General features: G+C 38.4%; 1 protein-coding gene across 2 annotated transcripts; it reads right to left on the bottom strand.

Moving 5' to 3' along the window:
- Positions 1-175: 175 nt before the first annotated feature.
- Positions 176-19,498, bottom strand: abcc2 (ATP-binding cassette, sub-family C (CFTR/MRP), member 2). 2 transcript variants are annotated; one of them, XM_033979962.2, is made up of 33 exons: positions 19,346-19,498; positions 19,018-19,146; positions 17,957-18,133; positions 17,347-17,490; positions 17,135-17,272; positions 16,911-17,033; positions 16,739-16,794; positions 16,374-16,611; positions 16,079-16,263; positions 15,475-15,652; positions 14,935-15,189; positions 14,004-14,069; positions 13,604-13,741; positions 13,393-13,539; positions 13,202-13,286; positions 12,513-12,579; positions 12,318-12,444; positions 12,004-12,180; positions 11,393-11,560; positions 11,132-11,315; positions 10,900-11,023; positions 10,728-10,824; positions 9,876-10,095; positions 9,593-9,747; positions 7,907-8,062; positions 7,629-7,828; positions 6,684-6,810; positions 6,487-6,588; positions 6,256-6,399; positions 4,866-5,024; positions 4,633-4,799; positions 2,262-2,456; positions 176-1,124 (listed from the first exon to the last, which is right to left on the bottom strand). In XM_033979962.2, exons 2-33 carry the CDS (start codon positions 19,060-19,062, stop codon positions 995-997), a joined length of 4,674 nt encoding a protein of 1,557 aa, XP_033835853.1. In that variant the 5' UTR covers positions 19,063-19,146; positions 19,346-19,498; the 3' UTR covers positions 176-994. The 2 variants fall into 2 exon arrangements, with proteins under 2 accessions (XP_033835853.1, XP_055083005.1); XM_055227030.1 differs by having other exon boundaries at positions 19,367-19,498.
- Between the last annotated feature and the right edge of the window lie 71 nt (positions 19,499-19,569).

Here is a 19,569-nt window from a genome sequence, read left to right as displayed (position 1 = left end):
CTTTGGAAAATATGAACAATGCATTTAATTACTGATATAAGTTCATTGATAAACACTTTTTCAATTTTAACCGTTTATTCCCTAATTTAGGATCAGGGCCAAATTTGTTTGTTAAAGAATATAGTTTATCCAAAAAGAATAAAAAACGTACTTCAAAAAACAACAATTTTAACAACTGATGGTTTACTGTGAAGACGATTTTGTTTGGGTAGTTTTCAAGCTCAACAAAACAGCATGTGTCATCATCTTGTCACTACCACTCTGGCTCATTTTAGCTCAGTGTTCATTTACTGGGTGTCTCTGTGCAGGGGCCAGAAGTGGCACTCTGGGCTTTTGAAGTTAAATTTGACAGGGTTTTTTTTTTGTTTGTTCATTTTGGGTAGCAGCAATTAACTGTGGCCAAATTTGACCCCGTGGATTTTTTCATGTGATATTTTTACTTGGGTATTTTTTTTTGCTGCGGTATCTGTAGTTTTACTTGAGTAACAAAATTGAGCACTTCATCACCACTCGTCAAAACCACAGAATATATTTTCCAACAGTGAAAACCGTATACTGTCCTTTAGTGTTTTGTTTTTTTTAATCAAATGTTTGGTCATCTTAGTAGGATTTACTTTACTCCAGCTAGAACATGCATTTAGCAAAATACACCTGAGACACTGCAGCAAAATTCCAAGTATGTCTAGCCTGAGAATATAAAATACGTTCTGAATAATGACTGAGATGGTGTCACTTAACATCACTTTTCAGATTACAGCCCCTAATCCCAACACATAATAAGAAAGGATGACGTAAATGACATAAAGCCTCATGGAACTAACGTAAAACGGCTGCTATTATCTGTGAGACTAAGTGTTATAGTATTTTGCTGGCACATTTAGGCAACAATACTGATCTTTTATTACCCTGATACACAAAATGATTCCAACATTGCTTTACAAAAACACAAAACAAGATCTGTGAATATAAAATTAGCTGTAAAACACAAGCCTCTTCATAAAACTGTGACATCTGTCTGTGTGATCCCTGCATTCTTTGCCATGGAATAAAAATGGCTGTGTTTGTCCAGAAGGTTGCTTGGAGAGTCAAATTCCACTATTTTTCCCGCGTCCAGCACCATTACTCTGCAAGAGAAAGAGTAGAGCAGAAGAAATGTACTTGCTGAGCCGTGCAATTACTGTCAAAGGAAGGTGGAGTGAAGTCAAATGTACTCCACAAATGAAAAGGCAACAACCTGTGCAGTTTGACATCTCAACAGGACAGATTCTACAGGTGCAGGCTTAAGACAAGTCAAGTTTATTTTTACAGCAACTACAGCTGTCCATAGTGTTGTACTGATTTACAAAACAGGGGGCAGTCTCGTATGAATCCGATCTCTCTCACAATTGTATAGGTGAATTGTAATACGTTTTCTTCTTCCCACTCCTTATAATAATAATATGTGAAATGTACATTAAGTTTACTAGATACGTCTATACTTACTTACATTAAACTGCTCGAAATAAATAAATACATTAAAAAAGATAAATAAATAAATACAAAAAATAATACATAAAAAGTGTTGTTTCTTCTCATATACAGTCAACCTACATCAGTAAAAAGACTTTTAAATATGTTTAAATGCACCTAACTTAAAAAATAATAATAATCGATATTTCATTTCCAATAAAAAGGTGAAAAAATGCTTTATTCATTTGATTTCAAAAGTGCCTCTATACACAGGTTTCAGGAAATCTGGGCAATCATTTTATGTCCCATTCCCTATAGAGGAACAAACATACATGTACTGCACAGCTGAGGCCATCCAACTGGTACTTCTCAGAAATGGATGCACCACAAAGTCTGACTCTTGAAACCCGATACTGTACCTTGTTTATTCATTGGTTTCAGCATGAAGCCATATTCACATAACAATGACAAAAACACACTACAAAGGCAGTGGTCTTCGCAGTATTATACAAATTAATTGTATTGAATCAGGAGTAAATTGAACGTATTATATAAGGAAACTGTGTTTTGGCTGTATGCTTTATGGAGAATGCATATAAATAAATAAATAAATAAATAAATAAATATGTAAATACAGTTAATAAGGTATTTCAAAGGTGGGTTAGGGACGGGAAGATTTGAGAAAGTAGGGAAATTTGAGTTGACACTTGAGTTGTGGGGGGCATAAGTCTAGTTATTGCATTTCATTGCTTTCATTGACTTTAACTGGAGATTGGAAAGGCGTGTAATTGTCAGGACTCCCCTGCACTCACCTGGAGCTGTCCATTATAGTGTGGAGTCTGTGGGCGATGGTGAGCACTGTGCAGTGAGAGAACTCTTTACGGATGGTAGTCTGGATGAGGTCATCCGTCTCCAGGTCCACAGCCGCCGTGGCTTCATCCAAAATCAAGATCCGAGACTTCCTGAGCAACGCACGAGCCAAACACAGGAGCTGCCTCTGCCCCACACTGATAAGACAGAGGTGGCCAAAATATTTAAAAACAAAAATATGTACATTTTTGCCATTACCTCATTTAGTGATTTAGTAGTCGTAGGAGACATGTGTGTCTTATCGGCAAACACTGTATTTGTGCGTATACACCAGTATTCTAACGGTGAATCTTCTGGGTGTTAGACATCAGCGAGGTAAGACAGCATATTATTATGTTTGAAACTTCACAGCTGCATTGAGTCATTTTTCAGCTTTAGCAAGTTCATTTAGGTGAATCCAAGCTACTAAGCACCGGAGAGACTGTCTTAGCAGCACTAACTTGAATAAACCAAATTTGTCACTTACAACTCTTATCTCAACTTACACCATAAAATAAAATGGGTAACAGTCAAAAATATACCGTAAATTTCGGATTATAAGCCGCTACTTTTTTTCCACGCTTTGAACCCTGCGGCTTTTACAGCAGTGCGGCTTATATATGGAATTTTACTGGATAACGGCCCCTGGGGGGCGCTCTCTAGCTGTAAACGTAAAAGTGAGACAGACGTGGGGAAAGATTCTGCTCTGAAGAATTCACTAGTTTTGATTTTGAACGATCATTTTGCGCATCATGAAATGGATATGATGCAGTTTTTAAGATAAAGAAACAGAAAGGAAACAGAGCAGGGGTCGGCCTTTAACACGCAAAGAGCCATTTGGACCCACTTTCCACGTAAAATAAAACACTGGGAGCCGCAAATACTTTTTGACATCTAAAATGAAGATAACACTGTATAATAACAATAATGTAACGGAATAATGTAGGTTTTACTTTCACGGACAAGCCTTCTACACGTGGCAGATAAATATGGCAAAAACAACTTAAGTGCATTAAAAAAATACAACTCACCAAACCGCTGCATCATGCATCGCGCTGATTATGTGATTATGTCTACTCTACTCCGCAGTTTCTTTAAAAAAACAACAACAAAAAAACTCGTAGCGTATCGTTTAATCCCAGGTGCTTATTCTCCATGTGCCAAAGCAGTTTTGAAGGTTTCATTGCCTTATTTGCTTTTCCCGTATGTTACGCAGAGCGGACTCTGTGCGTGAGTCACCTGCAGCGACAAACCCAGATTTTAAGTAGGCATTGTCTGTTAAATTTATCTTTCTTTTTCTTGGAGATCGTAGTCTCCTCTTCTGGCTCCTCAGTTGTCCTTTCCCCCTTTGTTAAAAGCTCTCCAAAGACTTTTGTTTTGGCTCATTTTCACTCGCTTGTGGCTCTAGTTTTGTGCGTCGTGTCTGATGTGTTATACGTGAAACGTCATCGCGGAGACAAGAGCAGATAATAAACTTGCTACTACATCAAATAGATTTCTGTGGCGATTTCCAGCAGGATTTTCATGATACATCTACGGACGAGCTTATTAGTGTGTCATTAGGGACGGGCCAAAGTTGCTCCTGACCCCTGTGCGCACAACGTCTGAAAATCAGGGCTCTTTACGCAGGACTGTGAGCTGTGTCTGTGTTAGTTCCCAAGCCACGCAGAGCCGCAGTATAAGGCTGAAAGAGGCGCATACGGCTCCGGAGCCGCGAGTTGCCGACCCCTGAAATAGAGCCACTGCACGTAAGCTCGACATCAATGAATCCAACTTGGTCAATGTAAAAAGACGACAAAAGTTTTCAGAGGAAATAAAAGCAGATTTTCCGTGTTGGTGCAGCTTTATTTTATAAACCTGCAGATGTGTTCATCCCGTGTTGTTGTCGTGTTGGTGCCAATTTTCAGGCACAGTTTAAAAAAAAGCGTGTCGGTGCAGCGTCTTTCTGTGTAAATATCTCATGTTACAATATGAAAACCTGCGGCTTTTATTCAGGTGCGGCTTATATATGTACAAAATTGATTTTTTCTTCAAATTTAGCTGGTGCGGCTTATATCAAGGTGCGCTCTGTAGTCCGAAATTTACGGTAACCGTTTGTGGCATTTAACTGTTTACAGATTACTGCAGTGACTAGAGCTACATCATCACTTCCATCGCTCTGGATATGAGTAGCAGAATTCATGTTCATGTGTGTTTTTTACATTTACTTAGAAGACTGTGAATACTTACTTTATTTTGGTTTCTTTAGATATTATGTTTTGAACAAGGACTCTTGGCAAATATGTATCACACACTGTTTAAAAAGTCAATAAATAAAGTGTAAAAGTGTCAGACCTGAGGTTTTCACCCCCTTCAGCGACTTCATACTGCAGCCCCTCCTCCAGCCCAAACACAAAGCTCTTAAGGTGGGACAGCTCCAGTACTTTCCAGATCTCCTCATCAGAGAATTTATTGAATGGATCCAGATTCATCCTCAGACTGCCCGAGAAGAGCACTGGGTCCTGCACAGAGACAGACAGGTCAGTACAAGTGAAAGCCCAAAGGTGGGACTTGTGCTGGGATAGTACCTGTGGTATGATTGTAAGTCTGCTTCTAAGATCATGGAGCCCTATTGAAGAAATGTCAACACCATCAATAAGAATCCGACCCTCTGCTGCTTCAATAATCCGGAAAAGACAGTTAGTGAGGCTTGATTTGCCAGCTCCTGTTCGGCCCACAATACCAATCTGAGTAGGAGATGAGAGAGAATACATTAGAATATGCTTTTGAACAGTCTGCAGAGCAATATACCTATCTGCATACGCTGGAACATATTGCACGTATTTAAGACAGTATGAACCTCAAATTTCTCCTGGCAGATATTTTTAACATCACAAAAGCAAGACCAAAAACGCACTTGAGAAAAGAACTGGAAATCTGATTAGAGCAACCAAATAATGATGATTGCATGACTGTTGAAGATGAAAGGAAATAGATGAGAGCTACTATCAGCTACTTTCTATCCTAAAGTCACAAGCAGAGTTCTTCTGGGTCAAGTGACGGAAATTGCTGCCATACATTAGTTAGTTGATCCAAACACTATATATTATTCAATCAGTCTCTCAACCGTAAACTATCTAATTTGACTATAATAAAAAAATTCCTTTCTAACTGTCAGATTGCTGATTCTCTGACCTGGTTTATGGGTAATATCAGTAATTATGGGGCCTGTCTAAATGAAACAAAAGCTGGCACAAAGCTCAAAGTCCCCTCAAAACAAAAGATAAATAATTTTCTCACAAAAAGCTTTAGAAAGTGCCTTTATTCTACCCCATGTGACCTGATTGTTGTCAATTGAAAGGACTTTAAGACGTAAGATTAATATGACAAATCCCAATCAAATAATTATAAGGTTAAAAAAAAGGCTAAAATTGCTCTTACGCGGTTCTGAAATTTAGTCCGTCATAATGATGTTTTTGCTCACTGTTCTAACCACTACTAACCATATTGTTTTTATTGTATTCATGATGCATTTTTTGATAATTATGTCTTGGATATATGCATTAGGTAGCCACATATCATTATAAAAGGAACCCGGTGCATCTTCATTTTACTAGTGGGCCCTGACGAATGCATTCAGGTGTAGAAACACAAATCTCTGTTCCGTTATAATATCCTAACCCTCGCAGAACACCTACATCCATATGTTGTCTGACATCCTTCGATCTGACTCACTAGAGCTCCACTTAAGCACACACCTGCTATTTTTAATGATAAGGTTTACTTGTATGTCCTCATCTCCCAAAGAGTTACATAAGCCTCCTTACATATACAATCCATCCATCATCAAATACTAACATTAACACTACTTATTGTGATTTGCCCTTTACAAATGCATTAAAACTGTTCATGCATAACAAATGAATAGCAATTATTTATAAACCGATGTCTTGATTATAGAAAAGGACATGTTGGTACCTTTTCTTTGCTGTCTATGAAACATGTAACTCCATGCAGCACCAGATCCAGTTCAGGTCGATAACGCACTTTAAAATTATCAAACTGCAACTTTCCCTCTTCGGGCCATTTTTCCGGTGGTCTTGTGTCAGTTATCCATTGTGCCTACATAAATGAAAATACATTTAATCTGTGAAATACACCGATTTCTGGTAAATACAAAAAAAAAAAGAAGCTGCCACAAAACCATACCTCATTTTCAATCTCTGCATATTCACTCACTCGTTCCACTGCAACGATATTGGTCTCCAGCTCTGATGTCATTCTCACCAACCAGTTAAGAGTCTGTGTAACCTTTTAACACGTATTAGAGAGAAGAGTGCTCAGTGTTAAAAGCTGCACTAAATACGCCATAATAAAAAATATGTAAATGTGTGAGTGTGACTAACATTAAGAGCGTAGGATATAGACAGTCCCACCATGCCGCTGTCAAGACTGTTCCTGGAAATGACGGCAAACAGCGCGGCAAAAAACACCACGAGATTTCCCACAAACTCCAGGCGAATGGCAACCCATCTGTCACATGGAACATTATACAACATATATGCCAATAATGACTGGTGCCAATATGTCGATTTAAATTTAACAAAGCATTGGCTTGGTTTGTGGTTAAAACTGCATCTGTAGGTTACTTAATCTTCCATGGGATTATTCAATAGACTGAACACAACTGTTGTTGTTTTTTCACTAACTAGCAAATTTTCTGTTGTTCATTTTTGTTGTTAAAGAGACACTTGCGGCGCATTCACACGTGTCCTTGATTGGTCCTGATTTGAGTCCTGATGTAGATTTGATTTGGTCCCGTTCTACTCTTCGTTTAGTTCCAGTTTAGTCTCAATTTTTATATAGCGAATGTGGAAATGTGAACGCAGACTTAACCGAATCCAGGCCAAAACGTCTGTATATTAATGAATACAGTTGAAATTAGAAGTTTACATACACTATATAAAAAGACACATTCGCTTTTTCCTCACTGTCTCACATGAAATCAAACTAAATCATCTAAAATTTTATCAATGTCATACAGTTTAAAGGCAGTGCTAAATACTAATGAAATGTATGTAAACATCTGACTTTGAAGAGTAAAGTAATGAAAAATTGTCTAAAAAAATCCTTCTCATCTAATAGAAATAATTTTGGTAATCCTAATTGACCTAAAACAGGAACAGTTTAGTCTGATTTCATGTCAGTGAGGGGGGAAAAAAGCACATGTATCTTTTTATATAGTGTATGTTAACTTCTGGTTTAAACTGTATTTTTGTTTAGCGTAAAACTCCATGAGAGGTTTTCCTAAAGTAAACACAACCTTCTGCAGATCAAGATTATTACATTACCTGTTAGACACAATCCAAGGGTAAACAGACTTCAGGTTTTCGTCAACTGTTTTCTCATTTTGATTAAGAAATCTTTCTTGATGCCCATAAGCTCTTATCACTGACAGACCAGAAACTGTCTCTCCAAAATGAGAGTATATTGGAGATCGAGACACAGAGTCCAGGCGACGTAGCTGCCTTGAAGTGGCCACATAGAATCGCTTTAGACAGAGAAAAGATAGAGATCAGTGTAAGTATCACACTCTTTCCTCTCCTAAGCCATGTAATATTTCACTCACCTGTACAAAGTAATAGATAACTGCCAGTGGGACTATAATGATGGTAAAGAAAGGGGTGGCCAGACAGATTACAAAGATTGTACCGAAGACACCAAGAAAACACAGGATCCAAGACCGGAACGATTGTGGGATAGCTTCATCCACTGTGAAAATATCCTATGGAACACATAACTGTAATTATCTTCCAACTCAGTATAATGTTCAGTACTAGTAACAAAAGTAGAAGCAGCCCACAGTTGCACTGGATCTCAAAAGCAGTGAAAAAGTATTAACCAGAAAAGCCAGAAAGACAATGTACCGGTACTTTTTGTTTGAACATGAATTTATATAATGTTGATCTTAGCACCCAGCTGAGAGAACCTGTGGCCTCCGTGAAACAATAATCTTGAGAAATACAGAAAAAGGCTAATTTGATCTTAGATAACATACACTCACCTGAAGGATTATTAGGAACACCATACTAATACGGTGTTTGACCCCCTTTTGCCTTCAGAACTACCTTAATTCTACGTGGCATTGATTCAACAAGGTGCTGATTCATTCTTTAGAAATGTTGGCCCATATTGATAGGAGCATCTTGCAGTTGATGGAGATTTGTGGGCTGCACATCCAGGGCACGAAGCTCCTGTTCCACCACATCCCAAAGATGCTCTATCGGGTTGAGAGCTGGTGACTGTGGGGGCCATTGTAGTAAAGTGAACTCATTGTCATGTTCAAGAAACCAATTTGAAATGGTTTGAGCTTTATGACATGGTGCATTATCCTGCTGGAAATAGCCATCAGAGGATGGGTACATGGTGGTCATGAAAGGATGGACATGGTCAGAAACAATGTTCAGGTAGTCCATGGCATTTAAACGATGCCCAATTGGCACTAAGGGACCTAAAGTGTGCCAAGAAAACATCCCCCACACCATTACACCACCACCACGAGCCTGCACAGTGGTAACAAGGCATGATGGATCCATGTTCTCATTCTGTTTACGCCAAATTCTGACTCTACCATTTGAATGTCTCAACAGAAATCGAGACTCATCAGACCAGGCAACATTTTTCCAGTCTTCAACTGTCCAATTTTGGTGAGCTCGTGCAAATTGTAGCCTCTTTTTCCTATTTGTAGTGGAGATGAGTGGTACCCGGTGGGGTCTTCTGCTGTTGTAGCCCATCTGCCTCAAGGTTGTGCGTGTTGTGGCTTCACAAATGCTTTGCTGCATTCCTCAGTTGTAACGAGTGGTTATTTCAGTCAACGTTGCTCTTCTATCAGCTTGAATCACTCGGCCCATTCTCCTCTGACCTCTAGCATCAACAAGGCATTTTCGCCCACAGGACTGCCACATCCTGCATGTTTTTCCCTTTTCACACCTTCTTTGTAAACCCTAGAAATGGTTGTGCGTGAAAATCCCAGTAACTGAGCAGATTGTGAAATACTCAGACCGGCCCGTCTGGCACCAACAACCATGCCACGCTCAAAATTGCTTAAATCACCTTTCGTTCCCATTCTGACGTTCAGTTTGGAGTTCAGGAGATTGTCTTGACCAGGACCACACCCCTAAATGCATTGAAGCAACTGCCATGTGATTGGTTGATTAGATAATTGCATTAACAGGTGTTCCTAATAATCCTTTAGGTGAGTGTATTTTAATCTAATATTATTATGCTACCAGTATAGAAAGAACTATAAAGATACCTTTGCAAAGCGGTTGAGTATTCTGCCTGTGGGGGTGGTGTCAAAGAAGACCATAGGAACTCGCAGTATGTTATTGAGCAGCTTTGAGTGAAGGATTCGAGAGGCAGAAACTGAAGCATTGGCCAGAAATACTGTGGCCACAAACACGAAAATGCCTAAAACAACATACAGAGATTTGAATTTCATTTCCTTTATCAGTCAGTTCTTTTTTTATTTCAACGGACACTAACTTTTCAGCATGAGATAAAAAAAATGTATGGGAAATGATTAGCTGAAGTGTTACCCTGAGCCACTCCCAGCACTCCAAACACCCAAATCCTGGTGTCACGTTTCCAGGCTGGGTAGGTCATGTTGGCGTAATCAATAGCATCATTAGTCCAGTCACTCAACCACAAATTTTGCCCAATGAAGGCAACGTTTTGTATGAAATAGATGAAAATCACAAGGATGGTGTAGCCCCAGCCCATAGCACGCACGTACTGGAGGAACACCGACATTTTGACCTACGAAAAAGAGCATTTATTTCACATCAGCACAGCATTAGCACAGCATCAGCACATTGGCATATTGATACTTTGCAGTGACATTACGCTGGGGGGGGTTCTATATGTATGTTAATGGCAAAATATTCTGCAGTTACCATGGTGACATAACGCAAACATTAGCAAACACTGTCTTTTACTTTTAAAATCGTCTGAAAACAGCACATTTGCAGGAGATCTAGATCAATACAAGCATTTTCTGATTAAGTTTTCAACAAAAAGGTGAGTGACAAACTGAAAAAACTGTTGGCTTATTTAAGAGAGACTTGTTACAAATCAGCTCATCTGTTTTACTTCCATTCTTTATGTTCAGACTGTATTAAAACAAAGCTCAGATTAAAGTCTAACTTGAGTAACGGAGCTTCAGACAAAGCAGTGCCTACAGCTAGCATCACCCCCCCAGTGAATTTGGATGACATCAGCTGCAAAGTATCAATACAACTGGATAAAAAAATGGTTGTATTAGTTCAATACAAAGCAAAAGGCACATTCATACGATTTCTAGCATTCAAGAATTAAAACATATTTAAAGAAACATTTGACCTAATTAAAAATATTCAGTTTTTTATGCTGCTTTTCAAAAACATCAATACCTGTCCAGATTCCATAGCTTCTTTCTCAATCAACCTTTGTCCTTTGATGGGTTCATTTTTTGGTTCTTTCACTGAACTTGTGGCCCTTAATCTCACACTAATGACAAATTGAAAAGTCATTACATCAACAATAAAAACAAAAAAAAAAAACCTGCACTACTCCGGCTTTTACCTGCCACCACGTTGACTTCGCCTGATGCTGTTTTCTCTCTTCAATGTAACAGAAATAGCGTCTTCAAGAGGAGAGTCTATCTGAGTGTCCTCTGTATCAGGAATCATTTCTACATCGTTGCCGTCTAGAAAGCAAAAGTAACTATTCTATATACAATGTCAAATAACACAGACCTTTACCTCTCATTAGGAATGTTCAAATTTAGACTGGAAAATTGTTATGGTGTTTTTACCTCTGTGTGATTGGTCCTGATTGCTTTGCTCTTTGGCATATGTGTCTAAAAACTCGGCAAAAGCGCCCTTGCTCGCGCGAAGGCTGTTATAAGATCCAACTTCAGAAACGATTCCATCTTTTAAGACTATAATTTCATCAACAAAAGGCAGAAAACTAACAGCGTGAGTCACAAGGACACGAGTCTGAAATACACACAGAGGAAATTTGAGTGTATGTCGCCATAAATATATTTGCAAAGCTCCAAACGTTATGAGCCAACCTTATCTTTGAGGAGTCCTTTTGGTCCAATGACTTTGTCAAACAGATGTTGTCCTACATGTGCGTCTACGGCAGACAAGGGATCATCTAACAAGTAGATATCAGCTTCACTGTATGTAGCGCGGGCCAAGCTAACACGCTGTTTCTGACCACCTGAAAGGTTGATACCCTGCGAACGCACAAGAGCAACACACAAGAACACAAAAAATTACTACTATAAATCGTAACAATACATAGAACAAAGTAAAAATGTCATGTAATGCCATTAAGCATCTTGTCCCATTGTATTTTTTAGATTAGAACATAGATTACTGTAGAATTCTGTTGAAAATTTCCCACCTCAGGACTTACAGTTTTATAATAGGTTACATTATCTTATCTACGTCTGTTATGTGCGACTTGTAATTGGTGACTATTATGTATAATGATTCAATAAACACTGCACTGTCCTATTTAGGAACCGAAATACACGACTAGCAGGGACGAACCACATATTAATTTAGAGGACAAGATGCTACAGACAACGCTCCAACAAAGATACAAGAATGGAGAGATATTTTGGGCTTTACTTCAATCATTTTATTCCTCTTCCTGTGTATTTAATTAAAGTACCTTTTCTCCAATTTCTGTAAGATCTCCTCCAGCCAGCAGTTCAAGATCAGGACCAAGGGCACATGCCTCAATGATCTGCTGAAACTGGCCCTTTTCATAAGCAGAGCCAAACAGTATGTTGTCTCTCAGAGTGGCGTTTTGGATCCACGCTTGTTGTGGGACATACGCTAATGAACCCTGTGCAGAAATAAAGCATAAGGGCCATGTTTACTTGACCGTTGAATTATCTGTGTACACACCATCTTAGTCATTAGCATTATCTACTTGGAACAGAATCGGTTGTTGTTTTATTAATCAAATATCCGGCTCATTACCTGGACGTTGATTAAACCGGTTTTCTTGTGCATTTCACCAAGAAGAGCTGATATGAGCGAAGACTTCCCTGAGCCAACAGCTCCCACCACAGCCACCAGTTTGCCCGAGTTGATCTCAATGGACACACTAGAAATCACAGATATTTTTCAAAAACTGTGACACATGAAAGGTCGTGTTTACAATGTACAACATACTTTTTCAGAAGTGGCTCTGCCTCTTGTTCCCAGGAAAAAGAACCACCAGAAATAGTAATAGCAGTTTCTAGTTAATTGGGATCAAAGGGACAAAAATGTGAGAAATTTACAATGGACTAACGTCACTGTTTGATGTGGCATTTGTTTCTGATAAAGCAAAATAACAGCTTTCTGCTTTATATGTGAGAGCAAAAGGAACATTAAAAAACACCATGTATCTTTGATACCTTTAAATCAGAACAGCTTTTATTAGTTTGAGCAAGAGGCAGCCCCTTCAGATTAGTTCACCTGCTAAAGGCTAGCTGATGTCTGTTAGATTGAATGTCAAATGTGGTGTCTGTTAATGAAGAAGAAAATGTTCCTGGCAAATAAATATTAACTAACTTTTGGCTGGGATTGTGTGGGACTAGGGAGTGTGATATTATCAATAGTTGTAGATCTTGGTGGTATTCCTGCATTACTTTTCAATTTAGTAAAAGAAAAAGAAAAATTTGACAAAAAGTTGACAAACAGTTGACAGATTTGAATTTTTCTTTTACCATGGATCATACATAGACGACTGACGGATTACACAGACTACTTTTCAACTTGTCTTACAAATTGCCACTTGACTGGTGTAAAATGTAAAGTAAAATGTGTATTTATGTTTAAATAACAATTAGAAAAAACATAAAAACCTGTCAACTTACTGAAAGAAGGGTCGTGTTGCACAACGTCACTATCCAGATCTTCGCCTCCAAGAAACTTCTCAAGACGCTTTTTTGATACAACCGTCTAAAGAGCAAAAGCACATTCAGGGTGATGTTTGTTTGGATGACTGTGAATGATTCTTTTCTTTTACAATGACTGTGAATAAAAAATTGATTTGGGATGGACTTACTTGAACCATTGCTGCAATTAACATGGGAAGCATCGCCAGAGGAAAGCGAAGGATATTAAAAAGAGAGATAGATGTAAAGGCTTTGGCCGCTGTCAGGACATTGTTTGGGCTCACTCCGACAAATGTTGCAAAAGTGGCTAATGATACCTGCAAAGCAAACCGCAGACGTCAGCGTGCATGGCTGAGCGTGTTTATTTTTCATTTGACTCACCAGAGCAGGAGCACAGGTCATGATGAAAGTAGCCACAGACGAGAGATAGGCAAATTTCTTCAAAACTTTGAGCTCTTCCTCTCTGAGTTCTTCTACCTGATTCTGAAAGGAGGGCTCCCATGCAAACAGCTTCAAGATCTTGTGAATTAGAAGAGGAAAATTAACAAAAGCTTATTGTGAACTGAGGTTTAGTGACATGTACATATGACCATGACATATGACGAGCTACAAGTTGTATATGCGCAATACTCGTAATAATTTGTAAGAAAAAGTGCATTGAAATCAATTCAATACGTTTCAATGCAACAGGAGAATGTACCTTGTACTCTTTATTAAAAATAAAAAAAAATAAAAATAAACAGTGGGGTTATGAAAGATGCGACTGGCAATGAATGTTGACCTTGATTCCGTTGAGCATTTCATTCATGATTTTCAGTCTTTTGTCTTTGTACTTCATGTTGTCAATCTGAAAAGGAAGAAACACAGTATGAGTATTACACTTTCATAACGTGACATACGGCAGTTCAGTCATTTGATCTCTAACTCATTTTACATTGCAAAAAACTATTTATTTTAAAGTTGTGCCTCTAAAATAAAATAATTTCAAAACACCAATTTGACTGTCCAACCATTGTCTGTCACTGGCAACGCATATAAAACCAAATACATATCTGTTCAGAGTAACAAACACAATTTCTTTCCTTTCTTCTTTATCTTTATTTATACAGGGGATCCCAATGAAAGCACATGGACTCTCTTTTTCATGGGCTCCCTGTTTAAAATATAATACAGCAGAAAAACAAACAAGCATAAAAGTCCTTATAAAACATTAAAAACAGCTGCAGGTGTGTTTATAAAAGTTTGTTACCAGATTATTAAATTGCGATTGTGTCACCAACATATCCAGTGCCTGCAATATTTTCTTTCATGTAAATATTGGTAATATTAATAGTGACCATAGACTGTATAAAGAATAAGAATTTATATATACAGCCTATGGTGGTGACTGGTGTTCTTTTCAGTAGGTAAGGGTAATTCACAAGATTTTTATCAAGATTTTTCTGGCCCAAAGGTTTTATTTGATAAGACAGCTACAGTGTGAAATAGGAAGAGAGGGTAGAGACACTCGGCAAGAGGTCTGTAAGCCAGGAAATAACCCATGACACCAGGTGGTAACATCCACAAATCACTACACTACCAGCAAGCACATGGCTCACAAGGTTTACCCAACAATAGCAAGCTAGTTCATGTACTATATATATAATCTATTTGAAAAAGACTAAAAATCTATGGACTACGCTTATAAAAAAGGAAGAAAGACTGTATCCAACCTGGATTTTTCTAGCTTTACTGGCCAAAAACCCATTGAGTGGGGCCATTAAGACCATCACTGCCAGTCCTGCCAGCACAGAGGGTCCCAGCTCAAACCAGAGGAAGATGATGGCCAGAGCGATCTGCAGAGGGCATGACCAGAGCAGGTGGATGAAGTTGGTGACGTCATTGAAGCGCTGAGCGTCAGCTGATATCAGGTTCACCGTCTCTCCAACAGTGGACTCTTTACGTATGTCATTTGATACAACTAAGGCCTGCGGTGAACACAAAACATGAGAAACAAATAAAGTAGTAAATGACCTGGCACTTTCAAAGCAGGAGACCTAAAGGTGGCAGGATAAAATAATTCTGCCTCCTTTAAACCCATGAAATGTTTTGTGGCTAAAGAAAACACTCCCACATACTCTCATAAATTGTTTCTTGACAAAACGCTTGTTGGGGGTAACAACAAAACAAGTGGCAATTTACTCTTTGTGGCATGGTGAAACATAGCAATTATTTTACTTTTAGAGCCACTAGTGTTTGAGCTAAAACTTTACCTTTTTATAAACTGCTGCCATGATAGCAGTGCGTACTTTCATGCCCAGAACAAAGCAGCGCTGGAAGTACTGCTGTAGGAACACAGACTGGAAAATGGCCATGACCAGCAGCAGCACTGCATACAGATAGCCCTCCCAAATGGGGCGCGTTTTGTCCTGGGTAAAGTCAATCATCATTCTAGGTACACAACATAAAAACAGGGATTATGCATCACCATGGCAATAATTCACAGCAAAAAAGTTGGTTCTATTTGTCTAAAAATGATATAAAAGTCCATGAGTAAAAATACCTGTCGGCTGTGAATGGATCTAGTTCACAGCCGTATAGAACAATATGTTTACATGATGAAAACATGACTGAATGACTACATTACAGACTGGTATCGGAAGCCTTGGGCCAGATTGATTCAAGAAAAGGTTTATTATTGATCCAAACCCAGTTATTTCAACAACAGGGTTTCACACAGTCTCAGTCTGACATATTTCAGTGCTTTTTACCTTTGCCATGGGAATAAACAAATCCATAGCAATGATCATAACAGCTACAAAACACATGTCTAGATAGAACATCAGTAAAAGAAAAAGCTGCACTTGCTCCACTTACTTCAGAATCTGAGGACTGACAAAAGCCAACAGGTCCTGTAGTAGTTTGAAAAAAGCTGACTCAATCAGAACCCACTTAAACGTCTTGTAAATGGAGGGAATTAGCCATGAGCTCGGATAATCTTCTTGGTCCTCTTTGGTTTTTCCTTTCTTCTTTTCTTTATTTTTAGCTTTCGCCATTTCTTCCTAAAGCAAAGACAGGAATTAATAACAAACTTATAGGACTTGTGTCAAAACAGGTCTTGACAGTGTGCTAGACAGCTATGAAAGGATAATGAATATGTGTATGTGATTACCATCACAAGAGCATCCTGACTGACACCTTTGCCCAGACCATTGGACACGCCGTTTGGAAGGATATTATCATTGTTTCTCCCCTTGTCCCTTTTTTTTTTTTGTCTTTTCTGAGCTGCAGCCAACTCAATCATCATGTTAGACTGAAACTTCCTGTTGATGTAAGACGTGCTGTCTGCCTCATTTAAGTCCCACATGTCCTCTTGGACCAAAGGACGTTTGTAGCCTGTAAATATCATACTGAAAAGAAGGTTTAAAGCTTCAATAAATATGTATCTTCAATGCCATTTATAGATGTATTATTATTATTATTATTATTATTATTATTATTATTATTATTATTATTATTATTATTTCAAGAATTTACCTGTTGAACCAGTTGAAAGTAATTCTACTCAAAAATGCTGCACCCTCTTCAGGATTCTGAAAATAGATTTGGTTGAAAGTAAACTATTAATGCATATGGTCACAACACAGACGAGTACTTATGTAACTGCAAATAAGATGACAAATATAACATTACATGGACAAACATTTACCCTTTTTACTCGCTCCAAGGCTTCAGGTGGAACATCGGCTATAGCAGAGAGGACAAATGCACACACCTCCAATGCAAAAGTAATGTAGAAAAGACAGAACCGAGGCAAATCGATGACCTTCCCCTGAAGGGAACAAAAAGTTTTTCGTTCATATTAAATATCCAAGCATTGAAAGGGAAAATTACTCTTTAAAAGCAATGGTAATAAATTAATATATTTAATACCTGCTTGAGGGCTGCTCTTAGCAGAGTTTGAAATGGAAAGACATGGCAGAGAATTTGAAGCAACCAGAAGAGGCAGAGTGTGGCAGAGTCTACAGACCCTCTCCTTCTCACTGCTTCCTGGCACAGCATGATCACAATCTAATAACATTTAACAGAATACATCATCTTTCTGTACAAAACATATTTAAGATTAAAGATTACATCATATTTACCCATGACACTGCATACAGAACAGGGTTTACATAGTACACGCCTGTGTTCTTTGGTGCATTTGGATCTCTGCCCTGACCAAAATCTTCCTCTAGTGTAACTCCGAGTGCTGCTACTGCAGCCAGCAACAAGAGGCACATCACAAACTGAGAGGAAGACAAACCAGACTAATTACACTTAATCAATTGTAAGGACTGGGCTTTGAAAAGAAATGAATATGCATATTGTGTGCTTCCATAAAATGTAGAGATTTCCTACTGTACTCCCATCTGGGACTGAGTACTGAAAGCTACATCTGCTAAAGAACAAGTAGTAGGGCTGGACCAATTCACTTTCCACAAGATTGTGCACAAATATAGAGTGATCGCATGATATTTTTCCCCATTTGCCTCGAACAAGAAAAGGGTTAAGAGTTGGTCTCTTGAGAGGGCGTAGATCAAAAAAGCAGTACTACAATCACAGCAAAAATATTAAATAAATCAAAACTGTGAGGCTAAATGCATGAACAGAGCCCTTTATTATTAATTATTCATCAAATTTTGTCTCGAGTCCAATTTCATATCTCATCAGTCCTAACAAGTAGTATTTTGTTTCTTTGGTTGTTTATGTCACCTGTTTGAAGATGTAGAGCTTGGAAAAATGCCTTGAGTTGACTTTAGCCTTTTTGCACAGGCCAACCAGATGATATGGTACACTGAGCCACAAAAAGGTGAGCGGGATCCAAACCAGCACTGTCTGCTCGAAACACACAGGGAGATCCGGGTCATTTCCCTCCAGGTACGAGGCATTCTACAAAACAATGAAATAAAAACAACATTTTTTACTTTCACAACTAGTGCACCTCAAGAGCTCATCTGTTTGCACATGTACATAGTTCATCATGATTCATTAATTAACCACGGTGACCTGGTTGATCCAAAGGAGAGGGGATGTGCAAGCCCTCAAAAGAGATAAAAACAGGTTAAAGAGGTGATGTACCTGTATGAGGGGCACACTTTAAAATATTTAATCTGTATGCCTGATAAAAGCCTGCCACTTGCACACTACATACAGAACTGTGCAGAAATATTTACAATAATTTGATTTGTATCTCAAGTCATAGGCTCTCTAAAACAAAGATGTACAGCATTCTTCACATTATTTACTTTAAAGCATGTACAAGTGTCAGGGCAGCTCTTAGTAAATCATTACTATATAACTTTATCAGTACACCTTTACTATTCTACTGCTTTCTAAGGTTTTCCTGATCAGATAAAAACTGAATATGTTATAAATACACTCACTATATAAATGATCATGTTTTCATAATAGTGCTACTTATGACATCAATGTCAAGTCATTACTGTCAAGTCATGTTTATAGATCTATCTCTGTGCAGAGGTGAACAAGCAAACTCACTGTAAAATCAAGGCCGAATCCAGCCGCCTTAAAGCATTTGAACATAGATATTTTATAATACGAGATTTCCATTTGTTTCAAGAAAGAACAATTACATCAATTTAATAACAAAACATTTGTCAATATTAATTTGAATGTTTTAGTAGTGTTTGAAGTTTTGTGTATTCAACTCAATATAAACTGACTCTATATTGTAATATGTATTTATTATATTAAAAAAAGAATATAACAACTTCTGTTGTGTTTCAAAAGACACATTTTTGCAGACTACTCACCCAGAAGGTGGACCCGCAGTACTCCTCCAGTGCAGCGGCTGACATGGTCTTCAGTGCTGCCTTCACTTTTTAAACAGAAAATCCTCTGTCCAGTGTCAGGCTATTTATGCTCTTATGTCTTCCCACACACTGCAGACAATCACAGGACGTGATTCAAAAACACAAGGCTTTGAAGCACACACAGCTCCCACAAACTCTTTTGAGGAGGAAAGACACTTCCAGTTGAGCACACTACTTTGTATTACTTTTTGTCAGCCCATGAAATATGATTCAGTGTTCAACTATACATGAAATATCAGCTAAATAAGAGTAAAGCCACAAATCTCACATTCATGAGTTGTTGTCTAACCTCCAGATGACGTGCTTTGTTGAGTATCCACAGGCTGCTACATGCCTGTGAGCTCCTGCTGCACTCCTCCACTGAATATAGTGTGGCTCTCCACAGACCCTCCCAGCGCTCTATGCGTGTGTCTAAAGTCCAAACTGGATGGCAGATGACTGTGCAAAAGAGAGAAAACAGACACAGACCCCCCCCCCTCCCACTGTGGGAGT

Source organism: Periophthalmus magnuspinnatus, chromosome 15, assembly GCF_009829125.3.
Source record: "Periophthalmus magnuspinnatus isolate fPerMag1 chromosome 15, fPerMag1.2.pri, whole genome shotgun sequence".
NCBI classification, from domain to species: Eukaryota; Metazoa; Chordata; class Actinopteri; order Gobiiformes; family Gobiidae; genus Periophthalmus; species Periophthalmus magnuspinnatus.
The sequence above is the reverse complement of the archived record's forward strand: the minus strand, read 5'-3'. Positions and strand labels throughout refer to the sequence as shown.